This window comes from Dicentrarchus labrax, unplaced genomic scaffold (genome assembly GCF_905237075.1).
Source record: "Dicentrarchus labrax unplaced genomic scaffold, dlabrax2021, whole genome shotgun sequence".
In the NCBI taxonomy this organism is placed as follows: Eukaryota; Metazoa; Chordata; class Actinopteri; family Moronidae; genus Dicentrarchus; species Dicentrarchus labrax.
The window spans coordinates 231,138-242,971 of record NW_026136714.1 but is presented as its reverse complement, the minus strand read 5'-3'; the positions used below and the strand labels follow the sequence as shown (position 1 = coordinate 242,971).

At 38.2% G+C, this 11,834-nt stretch overlaps 1 protein-coding gene across 1 annotated transcript; it reads right to left on the bottom strand.

Moving 5' to 3' along the window:
* Positions 1-345: 345 nt before the first annotated feature.
* On the bottom strand, positions 346-10,185 carry LOC127376433 (WD repeat-containing protein 87-like). Its single transcript, XM_051423343.1, is given in 6 exon segments — positions 346-3,949; positions 4,075-4,423; positions 4,425-5,251; positions 8,947-9,000; positions 9,456-9,491; positions 10,123-10,185. Coding segments are annotated over 4 exon segments (3,321 nt in total). The 5' UTR covers positions 8,966-9,000; positions 9,456-9,491; positions 10,123-10,185; the 3' UTR covers positions 346-1,823.
* Positions 10,186-11,834: the final 1,649 nt, after the last annotated feature.

Below are 11,834 nucleotides of genomic sequence, written 5' to 3'. Positions count from 1 at the left end.
AAACAAGATGTGCTGCCAACAGAAGACAGGCTGTGCTCTCACTGTGATCTACAAGCTGTTGAGACAGAACTTTACTTCCTCCCCGAGCACAAAACACAAACCACAACTTCCTGTTTGTCTGGTATTACAGTCACATATTGATCAATATTATGTGCCAAGTAGGGCCAGTCTCTAACAATGCTACTTCAGAACTACTTGGGAGATTTATTTTTATGAGAAGTCACTAAACAAACTGCATGAAGTTCTGCTTGGGTGTTAAAAAAAAAGGGTGTTCCTTTGGTGATCTTCAGTTAGGGGATCCTACTAGTTTAAAACTATTGAAAAAATCGGAGGCACTCAAGAGGGTAGTGATTTAAAAGGCCTTTAATATATCATGACTATTTACTCAGAGTAACAGTTAAGAAAACTTCAATCTTCATCAGGGCAAATACAAAATGGTTGCATTTGGGTTGTTTCTTATATCTGTTAGCAAGTAGTCACATTTGTGTTGACAGTCAAAGTCATATGACAAACCATGTTCAGTAAGGGAAACCACACATGAAAAATAAATCATACAAAATGCCAGTATAAAACAAGACTCCACACTGTCCCTGTATCTGAGCACTACAGCTGATAAAAGCTGAAAACATGAACAATGTACAGACTCAGTGAGCACAGCCTGAACACTGAAACAGGAAGACTCAGACTAACATGGCTGCCAACAGAAGACAGGCTGTGTTCTCACTGCGATCGACAAGCTGCTGAGACTGAAAACATCCTCTCTGAATGCAATAACACAAACCACAACCTTCCTGTTTGTCTGGCATTACAGTCACAGATTGATGTCTGTTATGTTCCAGGCACAGGCAGTCTCTAAAAGTACTACTAAGAAAGAATTACTTTTGATGCCTGTTTGTATTAGTTAGACCTTCACCACTGCATCTACACATAGCAATAACCAAAAAACAAATATGTCTACAGAATAATTTCTAACCAACTCCAACAGTAAAGTTAAATCAAACCACAGTCTAGGATAGATAATAATATGAGAGAAATAAAGAAGAAATGCAGACAGGCGAAGTAGAAATGGAAAAATGACCGTCTAGTGGTTTAACATCGAACCATGTAAAGAACTTATGTCAACATATCATAAAGCAGTATGAGACACCAGGTCCTTTCAATTCATTACAACAAACCAGCGTAACTTTAAAAACCATTGAAGCTGTAATTAACCCCCCCTGATCAACTAACTGAAGCCACCCCAGTGATCTGTGAGCAGTATTTGTCCTTCATCATTAAAGAAAATAAAGCTCCCGATTGGTCATGCAACAGGTGACCCTCTCTCTGCACACTGCAATCCTTCTGCCTCTTTCAGCAACTTCCAACCTCTCACACTCTGCACATTAAAGAACACATTGGAAAAATGAAAGCCTACATCGAGTCCTTTAGACGTGATGATTTCTAAAGGAGGTTTTCAAAAGTGTTGGTCCAACAATTTTATCAATTGTAAATAGCTCGCCATCGTGCAACAGCTTCTTAAAAAAATCAAACCTTGACCCTACCAAATTAAAACATTGTAGAATCATTTCTAAATGGCAATTTTTATCTAAAGATTTAGAGAGAACCGTTTACAGTTCAATTATTTTGTGAATATATCAATTCCTGGATTTAAGTGCTGTATCTGACACTGTGGATCACTGAGGATCTCTTTGCCTGATCGAGACTAATTCTCTGTATTCAAGGTAAAGCTACAAAGAACACGGCTGCTCGGCTTTGAGCTGAAACAAGAAGACAAGATCATATGAGTCCTGGTTAGCCTCTCTCCCTGCTTCAAACAAATCTCCTCATAAAATGTGACAGCTTGATGCGTTGCCTTGATTGATCAGTTCCTGTATCAAGTCATTTATTTGATTTTCATGTTCTTGTTGTAGCTTTTTCTGTTCCTCTTCATTTTCTTCCTTTTTCATTTCTTTTTCATGTTTCTTCAGTAAGTCTTTAATTTTTTTCATGTTTTCTTTCTTTTTGGTCACACATTTCACTATTTCACACATTTCCTCTTGATGTTTCTTCTTCATCTGTTCTTCATTGTGGACTTTAAGAGCCTCTAAGATATTATATTGTTGATCTTTGTCTTTCATTTGTTTCTCATGTTCTTCCTTCAGAGCTGCAGATTCCTTTTTGTATTTCTCTTTGAATTCATTGAACTCTTCAGCTTTCTCTCTGGCTTCTTCTTCATGTGTCTTCTTCAGATTCTCCAGTTTTTTCTTATAGTTCTCCTCAATGTCTTTTTTCTCTTTTTCCTCTTTTTCTCTTCTGATTCGATCCTCTTCTTCTCTTTTCTTTTCATGATTTTCTCTTTCCTGTTCGTATTCTTCTTGAAGCTTTTTCAGTTTCGTTTCTTCCTCCTGTTGTCTCTGTTCATTTTCCTGATTTTGTTTTTCCCACCATTGTTTTTGTTGTTTCTCCCAGTTCTCTCGTTCTTTTCTCATCTCTTCTCTGCTCTCCTCCAGCTTTCTATCAATGGTTTCCTTTGATTCTGACTCTGATTTTATTTTTTCCTCCAAATCTTCAACTTTCTGTTTCCACTCCTGTCGTTGAATTTCTTCCTGTTGTTTTCTCTTCCTGTCTTCTTCTTCTCTCATTTCCTGTTCTTTCTTTCTCTCCTCACGTTCTTTTTTGATGTTTTCCTCCTTTTCTTTAAGTTGTTTTTCGATCATTTTTCTCTCCTTTTCAATTTCTGCTCTCTGTTCTTCTTTTTCTTTTTCCTCTTGTTCTCTTCTGATTCGATCCTCTTTTTTTCTTTTCTTTTCATATTTTTCTCTTTCCTGTTCATAGTCTTCTTGAAGTTTTCTAAGTTTTGTTTGTTCCTCCTGTTTTTTCTTTTCATTTTCTTGATTTTGTTTTTCCCACCATTCTTTTTGTTGTTTCTCCCAGTTCTCTCGTTCTTTTCTCATCTCTTCTCTGCTCTCCTCCAGCTTTCTATCAATGGTTTCCTTTGATTCTGACTCTGATTTTATTTTTTCCTCCAAATCTTCAACTTTCTGTTTCCACTCCTGTCGTTGAATTTCTTCCTGTTGTTTTCTCTTCCTGTCTTCTTCTTCTCTCATTTCCTGTTCTTTCTTTCTCTCCTCACGTTCTTTTTTGATGTTTTCCTCCTTTTCTTTAAGTTGTTTTTCTCTCAGTTTTCTCTCCTTTTCAGTTTCTGCTCTCTGTTCTTCCATTCGTCTTTTCATTTCTTCCATTTCTTCCTCATGTTTTCTTTGAAGCTCCTCCCTCTCTCTCTCCATCTCTTCTTCCTTCTCCTTCAGGATTCTCTCCATTTCTTTCTTTATTGAAGCTTCTGCCTCTTGCAGCAGCTCGTTAGTGTAGCAGCTGCCTCCATTTTTCTTCACCATGGTGTCAATCTTGGTTATCAGCTCACTGACCTGTGTGCGGTTGTGTTTATCTCGGTTATTAAACACATGGTATCTTCCTCCACAGTCAGAGATCAGCTTCTTAAAGGAATCATCACATCTCTCTTCAATGTACTCATCGATCGATAGCTCCTCATGTTCCAGTGAATCTCCTCCAGTTAAAAGAATGATGGTAAACTTCTCAGAATTCTTCCCGAAGCTTTCCTTGATGAGTTTTAATGTCTCCTTCTCCTCTGGTGTAAATCTGCCAATGTGTAACACCAACAGGAAGACATGTGGTCCTGGAGCCAGACGACTGATGCATTTCACCATCTCCTCATGAACCTCTTCATGAGACAAAGCTGTGTCAAACAGACCAGGAGTGTCGACCACAACCACCTGACGACCATCGACTTCACTCTGTTCTTTCTGACAGTGTTTAGTGACTGATGTTTGGGCTGATTTGGCTTCAAACTCTTTACTTCCTAGAATGGTGTTTCCTGAAGAGCTCTTTCCACAGCCAGTCTTCCCTATCAGCACAATCCTGAGACACTCTGGACTCCATTCTTCATCATCACCTGTGAAATATAAAGACCAGGAGTTGATTTAAATATTCACAGTAATTATATTACAGGATCAAGACTGAAATGTAGAACATGTTTTACAGAGAACAGAAAATAAAGTTTAAAATCAAAGTACTTACCAGTGATCTTGTTCTTCTTTATCAGCCTCTCAAGTTGTATGACTTTATCCATTTGGGCAAATGCAAATGTTTCAGTTGTGTAGCAGTGTGGTTTATTTTTAGTATTTTGTTCCACCATGTCCAACAGTTCTGGGATCTGCTGCTTGTCCTTGATGTTGAGAACAACATATCTTCCTCCACAGCTCTGACGGAGCTCCTGGATGTCTCTGTTTTCTTTCACAAAGTTAACAACAGCTGGAGCTGTAGGATCTGAGTCCACAGGGAACAGAATGATGGTGATGTCATTGACTCGAGAGCTGAATGTGTTCTGGATGGTCCCTAACTCTCTCTTGTCTTCATCAGTGAGGGGAACCTACAGGTAGGACCAGGATGAAGGCATGGACGCCCTCCGGATCACAGAGGGAGATATTCCTGAATGATTCCTCCATCACTGCCTTCTGAGGTCTTCCATATAAGGCAGGAAGCTCCACCAGGGAAACCCAACGTCCACACACCTCTCCCTGATGTTTAACACACTCTGATGAGTTGGAGACTAAATTAAACTCTGTCTGACCTAAAATGGCCTTGGCTGCTGAAGTCTTCCCTGCTCCTCTCCTCCCACACAGAACCAGGTTTAAAGCTGGTTTGATGAGTTCAGACTTTGGTCTTATGGTCTCTTCAGTGAAGGTGAGGAAGGTTCCTTTGTTTTCATGCACAATGTTCTCAATCTTCTCCATTAAAAATGTGTGGTTGTCTTCAACCATGTTGTACTGTCTTCCTCCACAGTCTGTGAAAAGCTGATTTACAATGTTACTTTTATCATCTTCATGTGTCATGATGACCATTGAGTGTTTTAAAGCATCTTGACCAAACAAACTCAGGATGAACTTCAGCGTTTGTCTGTTCTCCTCAGTGAAATCAGAAGGTTTCACTAACAGCAGAAGAACATTTGGTCCAGGAGGACACAGAGTCACACAGTTCTTCATCTCTCTTCTCACGTTCTCCACAGACAGACTGAAGATGTTGGGAGTTTTCACCACTATTAATGGTTTTACTCTCCACTCTCCATTGGCCATCACACATCGTGCAATAGGGGACAGTTTTTGGTAATGGAAAGTTTGGTTCCCAATGATGTAATTCCCAAGTTTTGTCTGTTTGTCCTCACTTTTTCCCAAGAGCACAATCCTGAGTCCAGATGCTGTAATACAACAGAGAGAAAGGTCAAATGTCATAAACTGAAACTGATGTGTCATTGTATCATTCACAATCAATCAAATTAGAATAAGAAATTTCGTTTAAAAAAGATGTATCAGCATTCAGAAACATCCAGTTGAAATGAAATGAAAACAAAATGATTGTATTGTAGTGATCAGTGCCATTAAAAGACAGTTTTGTCTGAACAGAGTAGTGGATGTGAAGGATGGAAATGTATGAGTTATTATTGTTTTGTTTTGTTTGCTTTCAGTTCAGTTTAATTTCAGTCCATTTCCAGAGTGGGTTTGCTTGTTTCATTTTTAGTTTTAATTGTCTAAAATATGTTTATATTTAGTTAATATAATAATTAAAGGAGTAATTTCAACTTAATTGGTAACATTTATATAAAGAATGTGTTTTACTTTATTCAGATACATTTTAAAAAGTCAAATCAGTTGATAATTGCTGACTATTTGACTGTGATATACTTATTAGTTTTAAGTTTAATTTACTGAATGGAATTAGTACAATTAACTTATTTTAACCAGGTTATCTTAACAAATACTTCTACTCAAATCAAATATTTAGGGTTAACCCTAGTTTGGGTTAATAAACTTAAATGGTTTAACAGTTTGAGTTGGATTACAACACAATGAGTGGGTTGTAATCCTGCACAAAAAGAAAGAAAGAAGAAAAGATGCAACAATCTTTTCAATTTCGGAATAGTTTATGCACTTACCAGCAGATATAACAACATCTCTTTCCTTTTGTTTTAGACTTTGATGATCACCTGCTAAAGTAGCTGTTGAGTCCTCATATACATCACAGCTGACACATTCTCCATTATTCTCCTGCATAATTTGACCCAAGTGTGTTAACAGCTCTGAACTTTTCAAGGACTCTGCAGAGCCTCAGTTTGTGTTCCTCAGTGAAGTCTTCGGGTTGTAGAACCAACAGGAACACAACAGGAAATTGGACATCAAAAGGCTGATGCAATAGAGCTTTTTGATTGGGAGTGAAGACACAGAAGACACATAGAACATATTTGTGTCAAGAGTGATTGCCAGCAACTCAAGGGATGTGAATGGGCTCTCTGTTTTCTCAGCACAGTGGAAGGTCAGAGAAGTCAGAATGACCAGATCTAAAGCGGGTGGTGATATGGGAGGGGAAATTATAAGGAAATTGTGCAAAAAAAGATGGTCAAGATATGAAATCATATGGTTAGACAAGATCCAGCAGAAGAATCACCAGAAGTCATGGTGGATGGGGAGAACCTTGAAAGCACTGGTGATTTTGAGAGCCCCGACCCTTTCTGACGAGTTTGATGAGGGCTATGGCATTGTTAATGGTGGATCAGGTGATCGATGGACTCTTGGTTGTTATTGGTGGACTCAAGAATTTTTGTATGTTTGTGGATATTCCAAGGTGAAGGTTTTATCTGAACCCCTTGATGAGGACCTGATTGAAAGCTGAATCAGGATTATTTTTGAAGTGCTGCTGCAAGGGCTATGGAAGAAAGATTGGTTCTGGCATCAGTTGATATGGGCTGCTGGAATTGTTGGGGGTGCAGGACGGAAGATCCTGGCAAAGCCCCTACAGAAGACAGATGCTTTGTTTGGCAGAAGTGGGCAGCAATGGGTGCTGGCATCCCAGTGTCAAAAGCCCCTACTGAAGGGGTGGCTGTGGCGCAGAGGCAGAGAGGGTCGTCCCCTAATCGGAAGGTCATTGGTTCGATCCCTAGCTCCTGGTGCCACATGTCGAAGTATCCTTGAGCAAGATACTGAATCCCAAATTGCTCCCAATGCCACGCATCAGTGTATGAAAGCATTAGTTTATGTTTGATGGGCTGAACGTGTGTGAAAGGGTGAATGTGGCACATAGTGTGAAAGCGCTTTGAGTTGTCCATTACCATTTACTGAAGCTAGCTGCTGTGGTTGGTGGATGGAAATCCCAGTTGCCTAAGAGGTAGAGGGGCCTGGAAATCCAGTGTTAGTTACCCCATCTGAAGGTAACCGAAAATGTTGACGGGAAATTTTTGCTGAAGCCCTTTTTTAGGCTGATGACTCTTTTTCTATTTTGTTACTGGCTTACTGTCTTTGTGCTCGAGGATATGAGTGAGCTGCACCTTTAACAGGGGCACTGATGTCACTGTGACTGCGCTTTGTTAGGTGCCTCCTTGGAGATGAAGTGAAGCGACAGCTACAGGAAGATCTTCCTCCCTTTTCTGATGGAGGAGCTGGGCTGGACACATCATCAGAGAAATCATCAGAATAATTATAATGCTTTTGTATGTTGAAGAATGATTAACCAGGTGGCATACGGACCATGGAGGAGATGGTGTAGAGGTTTGCTGGACGGCTCGCAGAGAGTTCTTCTCCACCACTTCCTCAGATACTCAGATGAGGAGTCAATGAATGAATAAAGTAGCTAGATGAATTGGTAGCTTAGCATGCTCAAGGCGACTTTGCTTTGTCTCTGTTCTGGCGTAGAATACAAGAGCGAAAGGGGAAGAGAGGGCGAGACAGATTGCCGGAAGAGAGATAATTGAGGTGTGGTCCTCCTCTGGAAATTCTACTAATAGCTTCAATTAATGCAGGAAAATGCTGTGGGACTCCTGCATGTCCTGCTGCCATTTCATGCAGTTTCATTTTAATGACCTACTGTTAACTTTTATCACTACTTATACTATGTCTCAACCATTCATCATTAATGAAATCATTATTCATGATCAATTTGGCTTTTAACAATGTTTCTTTCCTTTCAAGTTCATCAAAATGCAACACACCCATAAATGATGCATTTTTATGTGGGGCACCAGCTTGGTACACGGGGCACCAGTTCTACCAGGTGAGCTATTAGGGCGCCCCACAGTAAGGTAGCTTAACCACAGTTACTGATACACTATCTAAAGATGCCATAATCACGGTAAAACAACTGTATGATTCAACTAGCATGCAACACATTACCGTTCTCATTTAACTGCACTCTCTTCTTAAGTGACTGCCACAGTTTTCAAAAAACAATTATTCAACAAATGGATAAATGTGCGATGGAGTATTGGGGCCAGGCATACAAAACAAAATAAGAGAAAGAAGGTTTTTTTATTTATTACAAAGTGGATTTATCCTCACTAGAACCACGGAGGTAACCCCTCTATACAGAGAGCAGACCAAAAAAGGAGATTGTTGGAGAAAGAGAGGAAGCTGATTCCAGCTATCATTTCACCTTACTATGAACTAAGTTAACACAGCCCTGATAAACCATACTGCGTTCAGAAAACAAAGTATGAATTCAGACATTTTTCATTGTTTATTGACGTTAAATCACAGCACCAGTTTGTCAGTTTATTTTCCACCACTGTAAGCCAGATTTTGACTATGTTATATGGTTCATTAATCTGATTGGTTACAGTTGGCCTGGTAGGCAGATGGTTCATCCAATCACCTGCAACCACTCGAGTATTTTTTTGAAAGTGTCTGCCCTTCCCAGATGATTCTGTGTAACAAACCATCTACCACTTGCTTCTGTCACTGAGTCACACTCTATTGGTTCATATTTAGTGTTTTGAAATGAAGCCGTCCAATCACATGAGCTTCATTCAGAACTCACAGACCTGATTTAAGGTCTGAAGTTATTATGTGGACAGTGACAGTGGACAGTGTGTTATCTTCCACACTAATAAAGTCTGATTGAACTCACCAGATGCTGCAGTCGCCATGATGTCACTCTGCTGGAAACATCAGACTCATTCAGCTGCAGGGAAGAATAAATACAACTGAGGTTCTCTGACACTGAACTGTCTTATTCACTGACAGACAACCAGAATTAAAGGTCCAGTGTGTAGGATTTAGTGGCATCTTGTAGTGAAGTTGATTAAGAGATTAAGATTAAAGCCTTGCCTCACCTTCCCATTCCAAGTGTGTCGAAGAAAATAAATTGGCCATGAATAAATGAAAAGTCCCTATCTACAGGCAGTGTTAGTCAGTTCTGGGCTACTGTAGAAACATGGTGGACTCCATAGAAGAGGACTCGCTTCTTTTAAGGTAACAAAAACACAATGATTCCTATTTTCAGCTGATTATACACCAATGAAAACATACCTATGAACAACATATTACATTTCTGACAATAGAGCCTCCTCAATGTTTCACACTGGACCTTTAAGTAAGTGTAAAGTTAATGTCTTTGGACAAACAGTGAATACTTACTTGTGTCAGTGTTGCTGCTCTGTGTCACCAACTGTCCTGTAACATGTCAACATCATCATCATCATCATAATCATCATCACATCACCATCATCATCATCATCATCATCACCATCATCATCATCATCATCAGCATCATCATCATAATCATCATAATATCATCATTAGAATAAAAACATCAACATACAGAGCAGTGTGATCTAAACCCGTTTTTTAAAAGTTAAACTCTGAGATAATATGTGTCTGAAATAAAGTTAAATCAGATTTAAAGTGCATTAATGTAACTTTAATGAGAGTTTCTTCTTCCTGCTTCTGTTGAGGCACTGACCATCTAAAATGGCGGATTGTTATCGACTCGATATCGAACAATAAAAAACGTAAACTTTAATTATTTGTTAGTTTAAATCAGTGTGAAAATACGTCCTTTAAATTAAAACCAGTAAATCATCAGTTCTCTTTCCGACTGTTTGTTCCGCATTATCAAAGTAAAGTGAGTGTGTGTGCGGTTTATTCTGTCAGATTAATGAGTGAGTGAATAAAATGTGTTCAGATCAGTGAGTGAGGTTACTGTGATAATAACAATATATATAATAACAATATGAACAGAGTGCATTGAGCTGCTGGGTTCACTGGATCACTTCTATTAATGTGCTTTTAGTCGTTTACTCACCAGCTGAAACTTCTGCTGCGGATCAGAGAGATCAACCTGAGGACTGAAGCTAAAGTGAAAGTTAACAAACAGTTTTCAGATGTGTTTCAAACGTTGAGAGAGAATCAGTGTGTCCAAGAATGGAAAAATGTCTGCTGCATAAACTATTTTTACACGATTCTTATTTTACCATTAGACCTACAGCGTTATTCTTCTTAAACATTTAGTTTCTTCTCATTTACACTTTAATTGACATGCTTTATTTAAAAGTAATATTCTAACATCGGTAAATTCAGGTTATTAAAAAGTCTTCCTCACTATCACCATGACAACCTCTCCTCAGAATATCTGCAGAAAAACGGATTCATTCACATTCAAAGGTCATTTCTTTCTCTCTTTATTGCTCATAAAACATAAAACCTGAACTTCATCAGTCTGTAAATACACCTTGTGCTCTATGTTTCAGCCTGTTTATGATTTTTTAGAATTATGACAAATCACTGCAGATAATGTTTCTGTTCCAGCGTACAGCCGATAGCTGATCACACAACTGAAGGTCATTAATCCATATTTAACATTAATATCTAATATTACATTTAAGTCCGTTCACAACCACAAACACCCTCAATCATTTCACAAGGTTTAAATTATTCAAATGACTCATTAACAAAATAAAAAGATAAAAAATGAAATGATAAAACTACAACAAGCCGCTTTCTGTGAAGCTCCTTTAATCAGTGGCTGATGTTACAGCGCCACCTGCTGGACGTGGAGACAGTGAAATGGTCTCCTTGTCTCTCCTGTAATATTTCTGATTCTGATCAAATTGTAAATTAAATTTTTCTGAGAATGTTCCCACAATATAAATCAAATTACAAAACATAACGCTGATAATGAAGATTAAATGACCAAATAGTGTTTATTAGCTTCATCAGATATTTCCCACTCACTTTTATCACGCAGATTTCTACATGAATGAAGATGAATAAAACATTGTCAGATCCAGATTTACAAATGATTTTTTAAGAACTTTTATAAAAATAACTTTTTGTTTCTGGTGACCTGGAAATTAGACTCAACAATTAACTATTTTTCTTTTAATTTGTTGTTTTCTTTTAGACTTGGTGGATTCTTGTAAATACCTTTATGAACAATAGGATGATCCAGAGGATCCTGATTTTTTTTTTTTTTTTTACAGATTATCTGTCTCATGGTCTACTGTCAGGATAGAGTGACAGATCCAACAAATATGACCAAAAGTATTTTTTATAAAAGTTACCTACTGCAGCTTTAAGTTTAATGTTTATTTTGGCCTCCTGAAATGTTATTTTTGAAGCTTATATTACAGCTTATGAGCTCAAGAACAGTGATGACCTGTTGCCACAGTTGATGTCTTTTGATTGGACAGTGCAACAGATGTTTCCTAGCAACCGATTTACTAAAGACAAGGACATTCCTTAGGTTTTACTGCTGCAACCTGATTTAGTAAATAACCAGTCTGAAACTAGCTGGTAGTTACTGCGAACACAGGAAGGATTTAAACTCAAACTCAGTGAAGAACTTATGAAGAGCTGGAGCAACCAGAACATCTACTGAATGGACCTTGTGTTAAGACTTTTTAAGACCATTATGAATAATATTTAAGACCTATTTTTATGTTCATACTACCAAAAATTGTAAGAAGGATTATTTTGTAGTTGTTACAGCATGATCAATACATACACTACAGTAAG